Consider the following 24,496-nt stretch of genomic DNA (forward strand, 5'->3'; position numbering starts at 1 on the left):
TTGAACAAAACAATTATAGATAAGAAAAAAATACAGAAAATAAATTTCTAAAAATTTTGTTAAAAAAAATAAATATTTTTCTTTTTAAAAAATCTATTAATTTAAAAAATTAAAAAATTACATTAAAAATAAAAATAAAAAAAATCCGCAGCGCGAGGATTCCAACCTCGGATCCCTCGGATGGCACGCCATTGCTTTGCTCTCTCGGTGATTGCGACTCTTGGAGCAGTGCGAGCAAAATGATTTACTTATATGTACATATTTACATCTCTATTTGATACATGCTCAAGTACTTTCCTTGAAAAGAGCTGTTCGCCGTGGAAGTTGGCAAAGTAGCTTTTATTTTTGTAAAGAGAGTGTCACACGATTGGACATTTGCCCAAAATTTGGTTCAAATCGTATCCCAATCATGTGAATGCTGAAATATTTTTCTTTATCCCAATCACAAAAAACAAATTTTTCAATAGCAACAGAAAATTGCCGTCCCAATATTTTTATTTTGTACCAATAGCCCAACATAAAAAATGTACAAATGTACCAATCGTGTGACACTGCTTTAAGACATTCCTGACGGAATAAACAAAATCTGTCACAATAACTTGGCTACTGTCTTTGAATTCTCTTACAGAAATTCTTGCAAGTATCTTAGCCTTGCAAGTATATTGCCTGGTTAAAACTCCGATACACCTATTTTGATAACTGCTATCGTTCTCGATGCATAAGGGCTTGTTACAGAAAAAGTTAATTTACAACACTGTGCGACAATTGTTGTATTGAAATCAGAACAGAACACATGAGAAAATATTGACAGTCGCTAATAGATTTCGTATTTTTCATTTTAGTGCTATGAGCGCGCCTTACAATAAATACACCGATTTCCCGTACCAAATATTAAAATTTTGTCATCCAAACTTTTTGTGTTATATAAAATTTCTTTTAATTTTCAAATTATTTTCGCCTCAATATATACATACATACTATGTATTACATGGTACATAGAGCATTTGTTTGTGTTTTGAAATTCAATGCACCTAAATCAGGAAACTAATAAGATTGCTTGCTCTCTAATCGCACAGCACATTCCACACCATAGCAGTAGTGGTTGATGTACATATGTATGTATTTTCAAAATTGAAACTTAACTTGACAGGCAAAAAGTTTTATATTGCCGCAATCTCTTGTGAATTAAGTAAAACAAAAAAAAAAAAACGTAGCCCGCATATACAGTGCCGGACAAAAGTATTGGCACGGAGAATTTTTCGCAATATATGCAAAGTTTTTTATTCTAATTTATTTTCAATATTTTTTAATAAAACTATAGTTCGTACTTCACCAAAAAACATAAAAACAAAATCTCTAAACTTTGTGCAAAACTCAGGAAAATTCAATAAATTTGCTTACTAATTTGCAACTTCTTATTCAGATTTTCTAGAGAAATTCTAAATATGTAGTTTTATAGCCCAACTAATTTTAGTATAACAAAGTGCAGGTTATGCAATAGAAAGTTGCAAATAAGTATGCAAATTTATTGAATTTTCCTGAGTTTTGCACAAAATTTAGAGATTTAGTTTTTATGTTTTTTGGTGTAGGACGAACTATATATTTATAAAAAATTATCGAAAATAAATTAGAATAAAAAACTTTTCAGATATTGCGAAAAATTCTCTGTGCCAATACTTTTGTCCGGCACTGTATGTATGTATGTATGGGAATCTTTTCAGTACCTCCAACCGCTCCATTTCGCTACAAAATATCATTCGAGCTACCATAAAACTAATATAAAACTCCACACACTAGTACGACTACGACTCCCTCGACATGCCAATGTTATAAATTTTTACAGATCTACTGGGGAGCGCAAATAGCAAATAGAAAATACAAACAAATATTTCAACTTACTCTCTATGTATGTACGTGTAAATGGACATATCATGAAACAATGCAACAAAGTCAAATACAACACAATTTCATTTCATTTCAAATACATTTTTCGCAACAATGCCACAGCCAGCAATGTGAGTAGTAGTAGTACCGGTACTACGAGTATTCGAGCAGTTTGACTAAGCCATTTGCTGGTTTATTTTATCAAACACTTTTTTATGTAAACATAGGAATACTGTAAATGCATCTATCTTCATTTGGTGTTATAAATTTCCTCTGTTCTTTTTTCTCCTTTTTCTTCACATTTTTCAATTCAACAACTCAACTTAACTGCGCCGCTGCCACTGCCGCCGGTAAACACAATCGCATCAACATCATCAACATATCAACAACGCTCGTATTTCTGTTGGCAACAAACACCCACCACCAATATTTGTGTGTGTACTCGTATATTCTACTTGTGGCTATCCTACTTTGTGCAACATATGTGCAACGTTTGTGCAGCTAACTGTACAGTTGGCAATACAACATATGCACATGGACAGACATTTAAATTGGATTGTAAAACACAATGTGTCTGCGAGGTAAGTTGACAAAATGGAGTGATAGGGGCGAACGGGTGAGTGAGTGTTTGTGTGCAGTTTAAAGGAGTGAAAGCGAGCAGTGAGATAAAATGATTGTTAAACATGCCAGCTTAGGCAGCATAAAGCTAGATATAAACGTAAACGTGTGCATGTAGTGGTGTGTTTTATATTTATTAACAAATGTGTGGCTGTACTTTTTTCCATTCATTCAATATTATTGTTAGCGCATTTATTATTTCAATTCCACTGTTTCCTACACTTTTTCCATTTATTTAGGCTTTTCTTTTTTTTTTTTGCTGTTTTACTCTCATTTTCTTTTTTATCTCTCAATTTCCTTTGGAGGTAAGTATTTGATATGGTATTTGAAAAATGCCTGTAGGAAAAATACTACATCAAAAAGCGTTAGCGCATCCGTCACTTTAAAGCAAACTGGATGTCGGACAAATATTCCAGTAGTTTACGGCTTTTTTCAGAAATTAAATATGCCTTTTTCACTTGAAATAAGCGTTATAACCGAAAATCCTCGGGGTTACCTTCGACAGTCTACTCTCCTTCTCAGCGGCACTCAGCCGGCAGCGCCTGGGTTAAAGACAAAGAAACGTTGCTGGCAACATACAGGGCAATTGGCCGGCCGGTTCTAAACTACGCAGTGCCCGTGTGATCCCCAGGGGATCAGCAAGATGCAGTGGACGAAGCTACAGACAACCCAAAACATGGCACTGGACAGCGGCTGGACAGCGATCGGATGCCTACTGACAGCGCCAGAACACCACCTGCATGACGAGGCGCAAATTCTGCCCGTAAGTAAGCACAACACAATGCTCTGCAAGCATTTCTTAGTTGGGAGCCACCGAATTGGGTACCCGAAAAGACACAGGCAAGTCAGAAGGCATCTATACGAACTGACGAACAGCATATCGACAGGTCTTGAACAACATTGACAGGGGTCTCAAATTACATAGACTCCCGACCTGTGAATGCCGGTTTGGGCACACAACCAGCTGCCTCGGGAGGCTCCGATCACAGTAGCCCAACTTCGGCCTGGCTACTGCAGGAGGTTAAACTCGTACCTCATTTGTCCGAGTCGATATTTTGCCCTCGGAGTGTATGTACGTTTAAAACACTGGGAGCTTGCCTTCCATCTACTACATAGCCTCATGAATCCTTTTATGCTTTAACCAGTACTGCATATGTCTTGAACCCCGCGAACACAATCAGCCTCATTCTGTTATTGGACGTTTCATCATGGAGGCTGATTTATTCGAGGGTGGGTCCAAATATCCCTTCCTTACCAACCCTCGTATTATAATCGCCAAACGCTAGCCTCTCTCCCACCAAAAATCCAACCCCGAAATTGCGCTACTTTACATGGCAGCTGTAGTAGACGTCGCGAGGCTCCAGACATTTTTTGCCTTATTCTGTCCAATGCCTCTCTTGGATGGCGGTNTCCAAATATCCCTTCCTTACCAACCCTCGTATTATAATCGCCAAACGCTAGCCTCTCTCCCACCAAAAATCCAACCCCGAAATTGCGCTACTTTACATGGCAGCTGTAGTAGACGTCGCGAGGCTCCAGACATTTTTTGCCTTATTCTGTCCAATGCCTCTCTTGGATGGCGGTGATGTCAGCTTTTGTCCTTACGAGGACATCAAACAGCCGGACAGACGCACCTTCCCCATTAAGAGTCCGAGCATTGCAGATGCATGCATTCAAATCGTAGTCCCTCAAACGCTTGCCTTCTCATCTCATCCGAGTCTTTGTTATAATTTTGTATTGGAGCCTATTTTTACTTGGCGCGTCCCAAACACAGCGCACCACCCATTACTGGGAGGGCGGTTGGAGTTTCTTAACCAAGTAGACGTTTATATTGCGAACCGCTTGCTACAAAACAGATGCTCGCTTGCAGCTGCACCTACTAGTGAATAGACGCTGCAGAATTCAGTGAGCCCTTTAACCGAATAATTCGTAGTGGCCCCGCCGAAGCTCCCACTCTTTCTGCCTTGACCCAAGGCTGCACTTGGAGTTGGGAGTTGGGATTGAGTATAGCCGGTATATAGTTACAGTGAACTACATACCCAGCACAACGACTATACCCCATTGCTCCCCATACCGCCAAGATAAAAAGGGGCTTCGTCGAATAGATGATTTTTCGAGCACAATTGTTATTAATTTCATTTGCATCATATCACAATATTGTTCAAGCGGGAAAAACCTGTCACTGTCAAAATAGCATACCGTGTCCAAAACCACGTTTGATAGCGATCAACTCAAAGAGCTCCATCCCAATCCTAAAGGAGTTGGCGGTGTTGCTCAATGTCAGTTTACATATGTGTAAGTTATTCGGGTATATCCAATTCAGACAATTCCGTAAATTATTTTTCGTCTTGCGGAAAGTGGACTTTAAAATACGGAATTAGATCGTGCGTGTTGATTCTCGTTTCTCGAATATATTTTAAGATTTTGTGGTTGATGAATATCTGGTATACATAGTATATTAAACAGGAAAGTGAGGGTGCACTAACCCGGTACTCGCAGCATCACGCGACAGAAAGATAAGAAGCTTTAATGTAGCAAAAGCACCCTTCCCAATAAGTCCAGAAATAGTGTTGGGCAAAGGCAGCCGCCAGCTGAAGAGCGCATTCAATAAAAAAGAGCTCTCTGTTTGTAATCAAAATAAAAAGAATTTTTAAATATTTACTAAAGCCACCAATTCCTCAAAGTACCAGCACCGATGACGCCCTTCTCTACAGGGCTACTAGTTAAATGCAAACATTGCTTTATTTCTCATTGTCAATGCTGCAAAAAATGCCAAAGCGTATTAGAGTAAATTGAATTTATGTGGCAATAGGATTTCTTCAACAAAGTGAGGATGCAAGTAAATGCGACACTGGGTATGAATAAAAAATGCAGGTGCTACACATTTATGTAGGTGAAAATAAAAATTGTATTGAAACGAGAATAGGTAAAAAATTCTATCAAGGTAATGAAAAAATGCCAATGTGTTTAAGCAATTTCAGCAGCAAACACGTTCGCATATTGTCAAGCCGACATGCAAGTAACTATATTGCAACGTGTGGCAAGTAGCATGGCAAGTGCATTTAATACTCGTATCTATATGTATGCACTTGTGCACTTGCTTATTTGAATATATGAAAGGGTAGCATATGTGTATGTAGGTTTTGTCTCCTTTCTGTTATTAACTTAAGCATGCACAATTGTGCCTGCATACATTTGACAACTTGTCATTTGGCTCATCTCCAATGTGTTCTCACTTCAATATCAGAATGCCTGCACTACATTTTCCCTAAAGTCTAATCTTACAGCCATTTTCAGAGTGTCATCAGTGTGCAAATTATTGTTGGCCAGAGCACATATTTCCAATTAACTCTTTAATACCCACAACAATATCAACGAAATGAAAGATATGTGAAACTAAATTTTTAGTAGCCTTTTAATTCCAGTTCGATCTCTTTTGAAAGCATTCTCATTTGAAAGTAGGCATATGGGCTTAACGTGGTAGCTGAGCCGAAGCTTTTCACCTTGAATGGGGGTACTGGTGTGTTGCTACATACCAGCCACGATATGACAGGTGGGCAGTCAAGACTCACTTCCTTTTCGCTTTCATCTTTTTAGAAATATTCAAGCATGCCACTCGCTAACTGCAGGCTACACGAGAATTATATAACATTCAACTGCTTGGGACGACAAACAGAACTCCTCATGTCATTTACTCAAATGCAAACTCTCTGTTCTGGATGGATAAATGCTATTTTCCTCTAACTAGTTGAGTCCGCGCAAGAGCAAAAATGTCTGGCGGTGACTCTACATAAAAATCTCAATTCAAACAAGGCCGCAAATAGAAATGTTGCCTATTAAAGGATTTATGGCGAAGCATGAGGAATATCTGTGAAATTGATTTACTGGTAATTCAATAAAATGACTGAAGACTTCAATAAAAAAAAAAATAAATCAACGGAGGCCCTTGAAATCACCAAAGACATTCGATCATCAGCCATAATTGTTGAGAACCAGGCATGAAGAACAAAAACTTAAAGGATCAATTAAATAGTTCGAAATCATTTCTTCTAGTCAATGATTCCGTCGGCAAACTTTCAAACAAATACTGTTTGCCTTGTCGTCTACTGAGTCTAAAAAGATTTTATTCCTGAAAAGGACACTGATAGACTGATAATCAACAGTATCAGCGAAGATTAACAAGTTTAATATATATATATATATATACCAAGTTGAAGATGGGTACGCTCTGAAGGCTTTTATGAACCTAGGTTTCAAAAAGTGTATGTGTTTTCGCTGGTAGAAGGACTAGTGGGACATTGGATAGTATACAAATATTTTAAGTTTTATTAGAGACCTTAACCTAAGGTAAAATGGTAGCAAGGCTTATGACAACTACAAATGTATTAAAAAAAAAAAAATATGTATTAACGCATAACGGGGCTACCTTGTGGTAAGTTCTAAGGAAATAGCTGTCGCTTTCGCAAAAATTATGACCATCCCAGCTTGTGTGGTTAGGTTAGGTTAAGTAGATCTGTCCGTAGCGTTGCCAGTTGGAGTTCGATTTTAGGCGTTAAAGAAGACATCAAAACCCATTTTTTGTGTACAAGCAGCCAACAGAATATTCCCCATAAGCAATCAGATAACAACTCTGTAATCCTTCCTTTATAGCCTCAAGAAGAATTGAGTATAATTACTTAAGCTGTTTTTGCACATCACTTTTGAAATTTTTCAGGTGGTTAACTCATTTCACTTAGCCCTGAATTGCCTAGCCATACTGCCGTAAGTTTCGTTATACAAGTTTTGGAGTGGCCTATGTATATAGTTTGTCTCTTTGAGTCTCAGCATGTTGCCGGTCTTGGCATTCATACCTGTTGTTTCATTACGCTCTAGTTCTTCGTGGTCGTATACCCATTAGAAATGCAGTATTATGTATGTTTTCGGGCAGCCTGTCAATGACCACGGCTGCGAAGTAAACGAAATACTGTAGGAGGTAACTGCCTTAATTGCCGTCTGACTGTTTAGTTATAAGTTAACTTTTGAATTGACTGTCGTTTCGTTGTAGGCTACCTCTGTTGCCATCCTCATAGCGAAAACCTCTCTTTTAAATATGCTGCACGGGTCATGTAACCCTAGTGCCCGTTTGACGTTCAATTCCTGGCATTCTACTCCGGCACCCACTCCCGTTACATTTTAGAGCAATAGGTGAAAATGTTTGGGGATCTACAGCTAAGTTTCCTTCCCTTGCGCCATTCCTCCTCCTCAACCATTGTGCGAAAACGTCGTTCCCAGTAAAATCAAGATGCCTTAATCTTAAAACCAAGCAGAATCTAAGACTTGCCTTGTATTTCCCCCTACCCTCTACAAATTGCATTACAAGTATAGAGAAATATAAGAGACCGAATCGCGGTAGTCGTTATCGAATCGAATCGATTAAAATTACAGCTGCTTTTCCCCCAATCTTATTACATAAAACGAGCAATCCTTGTACGTATAGGGCGATCCATCTAGACTTTTTTCATTCATTTTTTTTTTTAAAGATCGCGGGTGACTGGCGTCTTACTATCATCTTATTTTTATTCATTATTTTTGGAAAATTCATCATGGAAAGGCTCATACCCCAACAAAGCCACCAAACTATTCCAAAGAAGAAAAATGTTTACACTTCGAACACCATCGGATTATTTTCTTTGTGGTTATATGAAACCAAAGGTCTTCGTCGATAAGCCAACTACTATTCAAAACATGGAAAGAGTAATTGAAAATTGGATCTTCCAAATTGACCACCTACAGGGTAGACGCGGACAACACCCCACTTCAGAATTTTGTTGAAGAATGCCCTATCTCAGAATTCAGTTTAAAAACGCCCTATTTCAAACGAAAACACATATGTAGATAGGGCATTTTTCAACCAAACTCTGAAACAAGGCGTTGTTGAAAAATTTTCTTAGATAGTGCGTTTTCGAACTGGCTTTGGAGATAGGTCGCTCTTCCACTCAGCCATCGATATGGTAATGCCTTTTCAATCTTCTGGGCACAATGATTGCACAACTACCCATTACATCAAACATTATTGCTTCTCTTTTGTGCTGCGGTGCTATACATTTTATTTCTTATTACTTACGTTCTTTGCATTGTCTGTTAATTTGCGACTGGGCCGCCCAGTCTGACAACATTTTTATTAATTTTCGTTTGCTTCCCGCAGGCAATGCAGGCATTTTTTTCGGCGATTCTTACCACTAGAACAAAGATTCTTCTTTAATGTATTTCCTGTTTCCTTTTTTATCCGCCATATAAATAATACCTACAAATGCATATCTGCTTTCGTATATAAGGGTGGTTATGCGTTGTTTCTTTTTACATTTCTACATTCATTGCCTTAACCTTGATTTTTTACGCACTTTCAGCATTTTTCCATTTTCTTAAGATAATTTTTTGTCTTCCTTTATTAACGTTTCTTTGTTTCACATCATACATTTGTGCAGATATATGTATGTATACCCATATTTACATATAAAAAACATAGTTGACTTTAAGAGCTTCCGTTATTTTCCCTCGCTGCAGAATGGACGTCATGCCTGTTCATCGCTGTGTCCGAAGGAGCAACTGCCGGCGCCGGAGGATACGCTTTCATGCAGATCGCCACGTCTGGTGGAGGTGCCGGGCCATTGCTGTAAAATGTGGCTGTGTGAGAATCCCACAGCTGATGGTAAGTGTTCGAGGAATGAACGCATTTTACGGTAGAATAAGTAAAATACACAGTGAAAAAAATTGGGTGATAAAACTACAAGAATGGGATTTTTGGAAATAAATTGGGATTTTAGTAAATATTTAGGCGCTGTTCTGAACCTTAAACTTATTGAGTAATCATATGCGGCAAAAAATTTAAAATTTTCGCTCAGTGTACCATTCACATACAGCACACATTGAAAGAATTTTCCACAAATAAGCAAGGAAGCACGTGGCCTTGTGTTTCCTCACCAGCTCTTCAGCAACACAAATATGCGAAAACAAAAACAAAAAACTATACAAAAGTCTGCCTCCTGTAGTGCCATACTCATTTACATACATATGTGTGCGTGTGTGTGTATTTATGTATGTACCATAACTATGTACTGGATAAGTAAACGCAAACACAGTGGCCATTGTGGGCGTTACAAAAACAATAACTACCATACCATAGCGTCACGTTGTCTACCACTTCGTTGAGACAGCATCCGCCTGAGGCCAACACGGCTGGGCAACCACAGTCATCCATGTAGATAGCTGGGCGGCATGTTGGCCGCCAATAGCAGCTATGGCAAAACTTAATGATTTTTAAGGCGAATTAACAAGAAATATTTACGAGCACAAGGCACAGGCGAGCAATTTTCGGCAGCAAGACAAAGCGAGCGCGTACGAATGTAATGCTGAAGGCAATGATAAAGGAGGCGTAATTACTCATGCAAGGATAAGGAAATGAAACATTGCATTGTGATAAAAATAAAAGAAAATTCTTTAAGAGATTAATGAAAGATGACTGGAAGGAAGTTGTATGGCCAGGATTTATATATTTTTTTTTTGGTGTTTCTTTTTTTTTAACTCTTGAGAACCTTTCATGCTCTCGTTGACCAACAAGTACAAAAATTTATGGATTTGATAAGAATTTATTTTGGCATAAGATATATGCGAACCTGGATATTGAGATTTATAAGAGGAATATAATAAATAAGAATGGAGTTAGATAAGAAAACGGTCCACTTTGGCAGTAATGAAAATAAAAAACATAAAAGCCCTTTAAAAAATGGTTTGAGTGCTCAGAATTTATGAGTCTAAAATTAGTGTTTCTTTCGTCATAAATATGATTCTGAGACCAGTCAAGCAGACGGACCCATTTCGGACTCTTTTGGTGGCAGAAATTCTGGCGTGAACAAAACCCGGCTAGCCGAACAGTAAGCATTTTGAAATAAGGATCCGAAAGGAGTCGTAGATTATATTAAAAAAAGAAAACATGTGTTTATTATGTTTGATTTATATGGTTTTTTTCAAAAAATAAACTTTTTTTTATACAAAAATAACCCAACTTCAATCCTCATATAAAAATTTTAGTTTATCGTTAATTTCTTCATGATCCAATGATTGGATTTAAACCAAATTAGTATGGGACCACCTCTCGATAAAAAAAAATAATTGTAGAAATCGGTATAATAAAAATATTCCAACGAATTGATAACCTTTTTGTGAAATCGAGTAAAAATTAGTTTAAAAAAAAATATTTTTTCAGCAAATCACCTCAGATAGTATAAAAAATGTTTAGCTTAAAAGCTCTGCATAACAATTTAAAATTTTTTTTTTTACTGGAATCAAAATAGTTAGATTTTTGGCGGTATATTGAAATCGGTCTAGTTCACCTAAATCTCAATATTTTTCCAAAATATTTTGGCGGAAGTCTGAAAATGTAAAAAGTTGTATAACTCCGGTGAAAAAAACCGCTACTTTTTTTGGTGACGCACCCTAATATGCATATGTACATATTCTCTTAATTACCATTTTAACCCACTAACTCCCTGTCCCTTTCTCTCTTCCTCGCTGCAGTATACGCCACCTGCCACAATGCCTCTACAAGTCCATGGACGCCTTGCTCACAACCCTGTGGCCTTGGCATTTCGACGCGCTTCACCAGCACGAATGCAGGCTGCCGGCAATTGAGCAACTTGCGACTATGTGAAAACCGCAAATGTGATCAAGACAATAACAACAATAATAGTAAAATAAACAAAAACTATGCGCTACCACTGGAAGAGTCACAGCTGGCGCAGAAAGCCACAGCAATTCAACAAAAGCAGGCGCACGAACAGCGACACCGGCAACAACAGCAACAAAAACAACAATTAATTAGCCATAATGCGGCGGCAGCGGCAGCGAGCAATTTAGTTGTAAGTGAGCCTAAGGATATTAAGGATTCAACAAATTACAATGCATTGTTCGAGCACGAGGAGCATCGAATACGCGTAAGTTGTTGATAAAAATTCTTCTTAAGTCAAAATTTTGCTACGCCAAAAAAAAAATTCGTTCCGAAATTTTATATGCTTTAATATTATTCAGCGTAATTTAGTTGCTATCTGCTCACAAATTCATAGTTTAGTTAATGTTCTCAACTCGATTTTATTTTCGATTTAATTTCTCCATTGTTGGTTTGGAAACTTTAACCCAACTACATTGTTTTTTGTTGCACTTATGCTTTGTTACGCAGAAATATTTTTATTTAACAAATTGCTAATCCAAAACAACTAACAATAACAAGCAAAACCGCAAGCTAAGAGCCTCAGCAGACAATTGCATTTCTCAACTTAGGACAGAGAGCTAAAAAATATTTATGCATCCGTTCACTTCAGTTTTATTTTTCAACAACAACTTGAAAATCACAAAATCTTTTTACTTTACTATCGCATACAAATTTATTTATTTTTCGCTGCTTCATATACATACATATATATTTATTTATGTACACACTGTAGGGTGGTCCTTAAAATATCAACATCTAAATTTTTAATAGAGCCCCTTTTATTGTATTCTATGTACAAAATAAAGACATTCAAAAAAATTTCCAAATTTTTAAATATATTTTAGGGCCCGCTGCCAAGGTTTGAAAAAATTCAACAGGAAAATTCGGGCAACGGCCCTTCAACTCACCACAATCTTCCGAAATTCAACATTTTTTTCGTAAGAAAATTGTTTTTCATTTAAAAACAGCCTCAAGCGCAATAAAATTGTTAAAAATAAGTTTCTAAAGTTAAAGTAATTAATAAAAACACAATCAAAACCAATAAATTAAAGAAAATTAAATGAAAAGTAAAATGAAAATAAAGCAAAAATAAATAAAAGTATTTTTAATAAATATTAAACGAAATTATCTTTACAGGAATTTTTCTTTTCACAAAGATAAAATCTAAAAATTAAAGGAAAATTAAATTATGAAAAAAATTAAATAAAAAAAGAATTTGATGTTTACTAAAAATTAAATTAAATAAAAAAATTTATTTTTTTAAACAAAATCTAAAAAATAAAGGAAAATTAAATTAAAAAAGACAAAAAATTAAAAGAAGTAATATAAAATAAAATCCTAAAATTAACTAAAGTAAAAAAATATGGGTTTCCTTTTAAAATCTAAACCCAAAAAGAAAATTAAATTTTAAAAAATATTTAGATAATTAAAAAATAAAATAAAAAATTATTGAAATTAAAAATATTTATTTTTCCGTTTGAAACGGTAAATAAATAAAATAATTTTCTAAAAATTTAATTTAATTTAAGAAATATAAATTTTTCTTAATTAATATTAATTTAACAACTAAAAGAAAATTAAATTAAAAAAGAAACAGTTGAAGCGATGCAAGCTAGATAAAATTCAAGTGCTTTCTCTCAAAGTAGCTTTTCACCTGGAGTGGTGAATGAGAGAGCCGTTTTTAAGAAATTTGTTCTAAGTACACACTGGTTTGCAAATAATTATGTTGAAAAAAAAATACCAAAAAACTCGTGTATATAGATTATTAAGTATGGACTTCCTGAGCTCAAAACGCACTTTTTCACGTCACTTGTTTTTATGGGACCAAAGTTGGTAAAAATTGAAATTTTGTCGAATTTTTGCGATAAAAAAAATCAATTTTTCGAACTCTGGTAGCGAGCTCTAAAATGTATTAAAAAATTTCGAAATTTTCGAAGATGTCTTCATTTTGTACGTAGAGCAAAATATAAACAAAATTTACGCACAAAGTTTAGGGGTTGATATTTTTAAGGGCCACCCTAATATACTGGTAGGTGTGTTGTTGTAACTTTCGGCTAAAAGTTTTAAGTTTCCTCCTGCAGAATTTTAAGTTGATCATTCTACGTAAAACAAAGCGGTTTAAGCTGTCAAATCGTGTCTGTTGTCGTCTTGTCTGCATAGAGAATATTTGCAGCTTGAATACATTAAATTGTTAAGAATGAGTCGTCGGCATTCTTTAAGAAGGCAATTCAATCTTTACACAACTAACAAAAAAAGTACAAAACGGAAGCTTTAAATTGGCAAAACAGAAATTTCTGCAAATTTTCTTTTAATTTAAACAAAATGAATCTAAGTGGCTTAAGCATTGAAGTATAATTTTGTAATTTTTTTCGATGTCCTTGTTGTTAAAGAAATATATATATATGTATTGTATGTATGTAAATTTTTAATCAATAAATCGTATATTCTTTGCAGAAAGGACACGAATGCCGCAATTTGCAGCGCCTTGGGCCTGCACGCATACGCCTGGGCGCCTGCATTTCACGAAAGCTATATCGACCGAAATTATGTGGACTTTGTCATCAGCATTCGGGAAAATGTTGTGTACCCTCGGTATCTACAACCATACAGGTGAGTGAAAAAAAATTGATATGTTATATACAAATATACATATTAGGGTATTCCAGAAAATAAGATCAGCAATATTTTCGAATTTCGATAGGCGTAGTATTGTAGTCGTATTGACAGTAGCTTATCGTGCGATATTATGTTGTCTTCTCAATTTCAAAACAGCCGATAAGTTGAGTAATGATTTTGATCCTGGACTTGATCTTATCAAAGTCATTATAAGGCACACTCTGGCGAAGCCTCTTTTATCGATTTATCAGCTTCTTAGATTTGCTATCGTCATTGGTTATGACTCATAACCAACGCGTTGCAATGTTTGTACGCGATGACACCTAATTTGGGTTGTCCTGCTTCACTTGTAGCACTACTGTTGCTAATACGGGTTAGGCCCACTTCAATTGATTTCCGTTGGCTCTGCATTCGTCTTCCCATATTTTGCCATCACAGCAAATGATCGATTCCAGAGTCCGTCCATTTTTCTCCTCTTCTGTTTCGTTCCTGAAATTTTTCCTCCGCTCATTGAATGTATCTCACGAAGTCGCCCTGCTACTCCCTATGCAATTAGTGAGATTGCACGCTACAATCGTAGGGTCAGAATTAACGAGTGGTTTAAGACCGGTGTGCGCTTGCGAAGTCCTTAGCCCCTCGACTTATTGTCAAACTTTTGTATTTAGAAAATTTTAATTCTCTTCTGATTTTCCTCTTTCTTGCAGGTGGAGTTGTTATGCCCTTTGAATGCCAATGATCCCATCAGCTTTGCCGAACAACAGCAAAAGCCGGAAGGACAGTCACCACTACAGCTATGGGATACAGTGTCGCTGGAGCCAATCGATCAGGAATTCCTGCAATCACATCAAATACAAATTGAAAACAAATTCATTGCAGTTGAATGGATATTGAAATGCGAATGTAATAAAAAGGTGAGCAATATTTATTACTGTTTTGTTTTTTACTTATTTGATTTAATCACATATTTATAAGTACGTAGAATTGGGCGGTGCAGCTTTGTGAATCCAAGAGGTTCAATTAAATGCCTGCGGTCCATTTTAACCAGAAATATCTTTGTAGTTGCATATGCCCTAGTTACCTTCCAGCATTCTCTGAGTTGTAAGAAGACGCCTCAGTCCAAGGTGCTAAGTTTACAAAGGTTCTGATAATTGGCTCCGGAAGATTATTATTAGAAGACCCCTCAATGTCAATAGTTGCACCCACAATGAAGTCCTTTTGTAGGAAAACATCCGCATGCGATTTAACGATTAGAATCCCGCTGTCCAGAGGGGCTTAACTTTGGAGTGCGCCTCTGCTAGACTGGCAAAATGGTTTAGTTGGGTCAACTACATATATATCTCTTAATACATGACTTTCTTATAGTTACTACACCTTATTTTGAGGGAAATGGAACCACTAAATTCTTTTTTCAATGCAAAGGTAAATGGGAATACTGTTAGATGAAGCAGATCGTCTTCTTAAACAGACCTTTTATATATGTATGAATTGCACCAAGATTCGACTTGTCTGTTTATGTTTTTATTCAATTATTTTCAATTTTTTTGATCTTGAGGCCGTTTTTAATTCAGAAAAATAATATTAATTTGTTATTAAATAGGCTTATAAATAGCAAAAAAAAAACAAATATTTGAGAATTTGCAATCAAAATACTGTTCATTCTATAACAAAACCCAAATAAACGCAAGTTTAAAACTTTGCGTAAAACTAAAAAAAGGATTCAATATATTTCCTTCCAAATTTCTAACTTTTTCCTCAGAAGTATTAGAATTTTTTGGGTAACCAGTTATATAGTCCGTTGGTTTTTAATTTTTTTTTTGTCGCACTTGCTTCCACATAACAAATAAACACAATTTATTTTCATACATACAAGCAAATCTCACGAGTCGTTACTTTGCTTAAAAGTCATATTATTTAAAAATAATTAAATATTGGTGGGGAATATTTCTCTACAGTACTCGTAACAAATATATGTATTAGTTTCTTCATGCCAATAAAAATTTTAAAATTGAAATTTTTGTTTCTCAAATCAACGTCAACTTTTTCATTTGGTGGCACAATAATTTCATTAATTCTTTCTAAATTTTGTTCGCTTTGGCAAGAACATTTTCTCAGTCTAATGTTAAAATCTTGAAATAACTTGAACTTTTGAAATGAAAAAATAAAAATAATCGTTGAATATCAAAAATTACAAAATAGCTGCGAAAGGTATTCTGCATGCTGCCATTTTTTTTATTTGGTGGCACACTCTCGAAACACCACTGGTATGTTGTATATGATGCCAACTTTCATTGCCTCTAGCATCAACATTTTATTTGAAAACTTCTCAAAGTTATTTAAAAAACAACAGATTGTTTTTTTCGAGTAATAATGAAAAAATAGTAATGTCGGTATATTTTCGCCTAAATAGACGTCTTAGGGCTAAACTTGTTCAAATACTTGATTTATTTTTTATTGTACATACTAGCGTTTTTTTCTGGTGAGAGAAGGGAGTAACACTAAAAAAGAACAGCTCGTAAGATTTGCTCATACACATGCGTAGAAGAAAACCGCAACACCTTCAGGAAAACAAATTCTAAAAGTCAACGGTAATTTTTAGACACTAAAATTTAATGGGCTATAAAAGTATATTCCCAGAAACTTCTAACACTTCTGAGAAAAAGTTCGAAATTTTTATAAAATTTTATTAAAGTTTTTTGTTTTCTAAAAATTTTTAAACTACAATTTTTTAGAGAATGAACTTTATTTTAATAGAAAATTCTTAAAAATAAATAAATAAGTATTCGTGGCAAACATTTACATTTTGAAATTGTGGTCCTAAAGATAAAACAGATACTGTACATGCACATAAAATCTTAAATCACACAACTGGAATGTCTTTTATTGCACATTAAAATTCCAATCAAAACATAAAAATTGTACATCATTCGCCAAAATTGTGAAACCAGTGGCAAAGGTGCGCGAATAATATCGGCAAAAGTGTAACATCCTTAACGAACGACCATAAGATCTAATCAAACGAAATACTATTAACAATAAAAGGACACACATTTTCGCATTGCCAATTGACCTTCAATAAAAATTGCTTACATAAAAAATTCATTGATGCATACATTGTGCCATAAATAAATACAGATATGTATATAAATACCTAAGTAGCCACACACAGTCACAGACCAGAAGTGACACACGCAACATTACTTCCTGCGGATTACATCAGAGTAAAATGCCATAAAATCACATTTGCTCACTCCTGCCTTTTTTACCTAGTTCCTAAGGGCCCTATTTATAGGCCCATGTAGTATGTCAGAAAGCCTGCTTTGACAGAACAAAGGGCCATTGCGCATAAATATACTTGTTTCTAAGTAAATGAAAATTTCAATCCAAGCAAAAGCAGTAAAATTAAAATGAGATAAAGCAGGAAACAATAAAAATTCCCAAGTACAAAGAACAAAACACACATGGAAAAATAAGGACGACAATACAGGATAAAAAATCACTTGCAAAGCTTATTAAAAAAGCAAGCAATAAAAATCACTCCAACACAAATGGTAAAAGTAATACCACTGCCTACATACTATTGGGCATAGATCCTATCGCTTAAGAACAATAGTACATGGAATGAATTGTATGGCAGTATATTGAAAGGCTGAGTGTAGGAAAGCAGCATGAAACAGACGGCAGGTTCGTATTGCTGGTGAAAACGGTGGAAAGCAGCATGAAACAGACGGCAGGTTCGTATTGCTGGTGAAAACGGGGTCAAGTAAATGCGATTAGAATGACAAGTGAAAACAATTTCCGCTTGAATGCATGAATGAAAGGATATGAATGTGCTAGCATACAAGCGATATGGCCAGATAAAACCGCATACTTGTATTTGAAAATGGCTTGCAAATCAATGAATAAATATTGTAAGAGTCAAAGGTAAAAAGAAAAAAGAAAAGTCATCCGAAAATTAAAATCCACTTGTAGCGGCCCTGCCGGAAAAGCGTGGTCTTACACAGAGTATACTTCCTGCATTGTTTATGGACACATAGAGCACAGAAAGCTAAGCTAAAACTAAGTTTATACTAAACCCACATGCCTTCAACGGGCGCTAAAATGTAGATGTGATTCGTAATTAGCATATTGACAAAATATTCAATGGCGAAATGACATTTGCGAATAATAGAAATTTTTACAATATCAATTTTTAACAGTTTTCGTTTAATTAGTGATAGTTTTTAGTAGCTAGAAATTACTGTTGATTTTTAGCAATTTTTTCACGCAGTCTCTTCCATACACACAAATTTTTTCGAAAATACTTTATATGAAAAAAAAAGAAAAAACACCCTAAAAACTCAAAAACCAATGCGATTTTTGACTACCTCCGAACTTCCATTTTTTTGTAGTAGAATTTAATGGGCTACAAAACTGCATACTCAACGAAATTCCAAAAAATTGATTAAAAACCTAAAAATTTGGCTGGCCGCATTTCAATGAAATTTGACAGATATAAAGGCTGTGACCTGAATTGACATACGGGATATTTTTTTAAAACAGCTGCCACCTTTTCAAAAAGGTGAAATCAAATCTAACAAGTTCTAAAACTATTTGTCTATAAATAATTTGTTTGGTGGGTTGCCACCTTGTTTAAAAAGTTGAAATTGACTAATTAATAAGTTAGATATGTGGGTGTCGATTTATAAGGGTGGTTCGAAAACGATTTATTTCGAAAATATTCCTAAATAAAATGATTTATATATTATTAAAATATTCACCTTCCCTTAAATTTAAAATCAATTTAATTATCAAGTTCAACGAACTATTTTAATATTGATATCAAACAAGAGAGGTTTAAGAATGATTTATTTCAAAAAGATTTTCTTAAACGGAACTGCCACCTAATTAGAAATTCAAAATAAATTTAATTCGCATTTAGAAAGTTTTTTTTACTATTTTTGACAGTCGTTGCCACCTATTTAGGAATTTTATTTACAAGTTAAAAGAAATATTATATGTAAATGTAAAAGTCTGTTTCGGAAGTTTTATTTTTGAATTTTTCATAAAAACAAAAATATCCTGAAATCCGCTTCAAGCATTGACTGGGTACGCAGAACGATCACGCCTGGCTTCGGTTCTGCGCGAAATTTTTTCTAACCGAAATGTCGCCTGAGCAACATCGAATAACGTAAAACGTTTTTAATATTCCACCTTAATATGTATCCGATTGAAAAAAATTTCCCGGTTTGATAGGTTGGACGGCCGGATAAAATGAAAATGCAAATTTGAGAACGCGTTTCCCTCACTGTTTTAACCCTTTGTCTACCGCAGAAAAAACTAGCATTACCTACCGTTTTGGGTTCATTGGACCCCTATGTAAATAATAATGTGTTTCCTAAGGTTACAAAAAGGACTTTTCAAACAGCAGTCGCTGATCCGTAGCCAAAGACAAACCTGCGAGGGTATTTCTCGAACATAACTTTTTTTCTGTTCGCAAACGCACACTATGTAGAAATTGCGTAAGAAACTTGGTCAAATAAAGAGCAAAAGTTTGAGCTCCAATTGTAAATTTCCTTGTCGACGAATTGGAAAGCGCTCTCGTTTCTCACTGGGGTGCAGCGGTCCCATACATCCGCATCACTATTGTATATGTATTTTTTTAGAAATAATTTTAAAAAATATCTGCATATGTATGTACATATTTGCGAGTTAATTTCAGTTTAGCTATTAACATTCAAAAGGGGAAAATATTCCATTTGTGCAAATATTTCACTTTGCTGTGTATTTTGAACTATTATATATGTATTTATCTCGGCATTCCTTAAATCAATAAAAACGACACATATCTCCAAATATTTATGTACGTACAAATGCATACCTTGCCAATGAATTTATGTATCTCTTTGAAATGAATTTTCATTGACATCTGCCAGCTTAGAATGCACTGCGCCAGAAAACCATTAGTTATCTACAGAAATTCTCAAAATATTGCTAATTTGGGGAATTCATCAGATTTATGAGCTGCTTAATTTGAGTGCTAAACCCAACAAACGCATTTTAATCAGCTGGATTTTAAACTAAATGAAGTTATGTGTGTGTACGTAATTGATGCGTAGATCAAATTGGGATAACGGAATATTTGCATTTTTTTTTATGAGGAAGTGTTCACTTAATGCATGAGAAATTAAGATGCAGTATGTGGGAAGCCATTCGGAAAATAGAACATTTCTTTCACTTGTATGAATGTAGTTTAATTTTTTCGCGTAATAACGCTGAATGCAACCCAGATAGGTCGATCTTCCACCCACCCATTGATATAGTATATGATAAAGTGATTACATTATGAAATAAATATGTTTGTATCTAGTAGTTGTAGGGCGGCCGCCGTGGACAAGTGGTTAGAAATGCGCACTACCACATTCTTGTCACTCATACGCCATGGCATCTGAATAACTTAAACTGGTAGACAAATAATCAAGTGCATTCATTTTTTTCACTGAGTTTTGTAATAGGTAGTTTGTTATAATGCGCAAAAATGTATTATTTAATGTGTAAGTCTAAAATATTTCTTGGGCCAAAAGTCATAAATACCGACTTCTTGCATTTTTTTTTCTAATATAGATAAGTGAAAGGTGTAGATCATACAATAGTCTACAATAATTGTTAGAACTATTTAGTACTTTGTTTNTCTCTTTGACACCATGTCTGAAATCCCACGTGATCTGTCAAATACTAATTTATGAAAATCCTAACCTCAAAAAAATCACCCGTTAAATAGTCTAAGTTACTCGCATGCCATGGCGTATGAGTGACAACAATGTCTAATGTCAACGTCAATAATAAGTGCCCCGCATACTGCGGATTTTATTGGCCCTCAACTTGGCTGCCAATTTTTCCTAGGCATGCAGTGCCATATTTTGTGTGAAATCGTAACAAAAAGAGCCGAATCAGATGCCAATTTTTATAAATTAAAGTGAGCTTATTTATTTAATAAATTGCATAAAAATATAAAATAAGGAATACAACTTAAAAATTTATAAAATTTATAATAAATTCGGGCAGAAATTTAATTCCGTCAATTAACATTTTAATTAAGCTACCGCTTTTTAGTGTTCACACACAGTCTGCTGCTCGACTAGCTACAGTGATGGAAAAAATGGTTCAATTGTACTTTTATTTAGTTTGAAAGTACATTCGGTACAAACACATACTTTTAGGTACATTTCGAATGTGGTCAAATAACTTTTCAGGAAATCGTTTTTTATTTTTATTCACATTTTAGGGCATTTTCTGGTGCCCAACAGCCTACCTTCTTTGTTGTAAATTAAGGTAACTGTAGTTAGTTACGCCAGATAGAAGAGAGTATTTCTTTTTAAAATGTCAGATTCAAGAATTCGGAAGAAAGAGATTCACCTTTTCGAAAACATAGTTTTGTCTCGAACTGTACATGCAAAAATATATAACCTTTCCGCAAATTAGGTACAGTTTGAAAATTCAGTTTTCCATCTAAATGAATACGGCTTGGGCACCTTTGGGCGACACATAACATATCCATAATGTTTGCGATTTTATATTGAAGCCCTCCCGCTTTTGCGTTGGATATTTTAAGGGCTATGTTTTAGCGATTTCCAGAATCCCACAGCTGATCTCGCAAGTCCAGAGTAGCTGTACACACACACAGAGTAAATCGAACATAGTGCTTTTTATCGGAATATCAGGGAAACACTAGCCATTGGTCACATGGCTGTCAATTCGGAGCGGCGTATAACGCTTTGTGAAGAAGTTCTGAGGGCGAAGAAGAGACTAACTTCTGTTGGAAAGCTTAGTCAACGTTACACTGAGAGATTTGTTGGGATTCGTAAAAAAAGTATGTAATAAATTAAAGATATATATATCGCCTATCCCCACAGCTCTTCGGGAGCAAACGGGAAAAGGCTGGTTTCTAGGAGAGATTGGTTTGAATTCGTCAAAAAAAAAATTACTGATTCAAAATCATGTAGAGATAGGATATCCTATCTAGAGCAACGAAAAAAGCATACAGGGGATGAGTATCGAATTTCGCAAATATAAATGTTTTCCCTAAGTTCTGGGGCATCCTAGCGCATACATACACACATATGTATATGTATATATAAGAATGTGATTTAAGTCACTTAAGCTATTGAGTTTATGGGTCCCTCTCTTTAAAAACAAAAAAAAAAAACTTATAAAACTGAACGCAATGGAATTCATATTTTTTAACTGCCTCTTCTTTCTTTTCTTTTTTTCTTCCGCATGGCTTCCTATTATCGCCACACTTTGACCGAAACAGGAAAACTGCAACAACCTACACAAATACAGCGCAACAATGCAAAGCAACATAGGCGGCAATAATAGCAGCAATAGTTACAACAGCAAACAGGAAAACAACAACAACAACCAGGATAGTAGTTGGCATACAAGTGGCTATGTAGATGACCACAACAATAATAAAAATGCGGCGACAAACATTATCAGCACCATAACGCACAACTACAACAAAAATGCGTACAACAATGCAAACAATGCGAACACGACTGGCAGTGGCAATGACAAAAGAAACATGGCAAACAGCATTGGCAAGCAGGACAACGAGCAAAACATTGCAGATGACAGTGGGAGTGATAATCGCTACGTGCAACAGCAACAACAACAACAACAAGAACAACAGGAGATAAAAGAAGGAACAGAAGCAGAGCAAGAAGAGCAGCATTTAGTTTCCTCGTCGACGTCGAGTGAATTGCAACCAGACATTATACCATATCCGGCAATGTTGCCGCCGCGCCGCAATAATCGACAACAACAACAAGCGGAGCAAAACCAAAAGAGGCCGGCAAATGGTGACAAGAAAAACAAAAACAATGGCAGTAGTAGTAGCAACTGGCGTGGAGGCGAGAAGAGCAGCACGGTCAGCAGTGACAGCGGTGACGGCATGCGTGCGAACATTGAGCGTGACAACAATAATATTAACAACAACAACAACAAAAAGGGCGTAAAAAATGTGGCTGTGTCGAATGAAAATATTTTTATTGCTGATTTTGGTTTTTTGGCCACGACAGCGACGAGGGCGACCATAATGGCGACGTTGATCACAGCACAAGCGACGATGAAAAGGCGAAATATTACGGAAGCAATGAGCAGCAGCAGCAAAACGCACTTGAGGGGAAGCAAGTCGACCAGGTAGAACAGCAACACAGCCAAGTGGAGGAGTGGCAAGTTGAGAAAAATTTGCATTATGGCTATCGAGAGCAGCAGCTGGCAGCGCCAGTGTTTGGACGGGCTTGGCAACAATATTACACACGAGATGAGCAACAAGAACAGCAACAAAAACAAAAACAGCAGCAATATCGAGAACAGGAACACCAGCATCACCATCATCACGACCATCACACACATCTTCAGCATCAACAGCGATATCAGCACCAGCATCATCAAGACCACCACCACCACCACCACCACCACCAGCATCGTCATCACCAACAACATCCACATCCGCCACAGCCAGAGCATCACTTTGAGCTCGAACAACAGCAGGAGTCAGCAATCACACCGCACGCACTTCCTCAACGACGCACATAGCAACGCAGACGTGCACCACAAACGCATCGCCAACGCTGGCCGCCACAACGCAAAGGGCGAGGCAAGAGGAAAAAAGGCAACGGAGGGGCGAAACGACGACGCATCGACAGTGGGAAAATGGCGCCGAGGGAAGCAACAGCAGACGCAAGTGCTGGTAATGGGCACACGGGCGGGCACTTCATAAATAAATAAAAGCGAAAAACTGATAAACCGAAGCGACGCGACGCGACGCGACGCAAAAGCAACAAAATTATGCAAGCGGAATGGCGCAAATGGGAAAAGAAGTGGTAAAACAAAAACAACAAATGGGCGAAAAACGAAGGATAAGCAAGGATGTGTAGTGCTTGAGAGTTAACAGCAAACGGACAACTGACAACAGCGACGAAAGCAACAACAAACGCCGCAGTAAAAAAGAAAGCAGTAAGCGTGCAACAGTAAATAGAATCGAGAGCTTGCAGACAGACAAACGACCAACAAGCGCCGACAGCCAAGCAAACAAAGCAGCCGAACAGTGAAGCAGAGCACTAACAGTAGTTGCAACTTTTGCATATCACAAAGCAAATAAATTTTTAATTTCCAGTGGGGGCAAAAAATGACAAGAGCGCGAAGTGAAAAATGAAATCGCAAAAAACAAAAACGCAAGCGCTGATGGTCCACAACGAAAGGAAGTAACAACTTTCAGGAAACAAAAAAAAAACGCAAAGGCAACAAACACAGCAGCAACAAAAAAAGTAACAAAAAGTTATCAAGCAAATATTGTCGCTACAATGACCAACCTGACAACAAACAACAACAGACCGAACACGAAAACAAACAAATTGATAAAACTAAGTACGCGGAAAAAANCAACCTGACAACAAACAACAACAGACCGAACACGAAAACAAACAAATTGATAAAACTAAGTACGCGGAAAAAAGCAATGAAAAAAGAAAATCACAAAATGTTTTGTTCGAATTTTTTCCTTTTGTCTTGTCAACCGCTTTTGCTGCAACTGCATTGAAAATTTTAAAGCTTGTTGTCATTTTCACCATAAGCCGTCAGTATTTAGTTGCTGTG

At 36.1% G+C, this 24,496-nt stretch overlaps 1 protein-coding gene across 1 annotated transcript in view; it reads left to right on the forward strand.

Annotated features, from left to right (window-relative positions):
* Ccn (cellular communication network factor protein Ccn) overlaps positions 1 to 24,132 on the forward strand; it is a 39,247-nt gene extending 15,115 nt beyond the window's left edge. Inside the window, 7 exon segments of the mRNA XM_017623910.1 lie at positions 2,386 to 2,465; positions 9,046 to 9,190; positions 11,056 to 11,471; positions 13,700 to 13,855; positions 14,566 to 14,772; positions 22,152 to 22,899; positions 22,902 to 24,132. Of these exon segments, the coding sequence (XP_017479399.1) occupies positions 2,386 to 2,465; positions 9,046 to 9,190; positions 11,056 to 11,471; positions 13,700 to 13,855; positions 14,566 to 14,772; positions 22,152 to 22,899; positions 22,902 to 23,437 (2,288 nt within the window). The 3' untranslated portion in view covers positions 23,438 to 24,132.
* Positions 24,133 to 24,496: the final 364 nt, after the last annotated feature.

The sequence above is a fragment of the Rhagoletis zephyria genome, unplaced genomic scaffold, assembly GCF_001687245.7.
Source record: "Rhagoletis zephyria isolate East Lansing unplaced genomic scaffold, Rhagoletis_zephyria_1.1 Rzeph_scaffold_03412, whole genome shotgun sequence".
NCBI lineage: Eukaryota > Metazoa > Arthropoda > Insecta > Diptera > Tephritidae > Rhagoletis > Rhagoletis zephyria.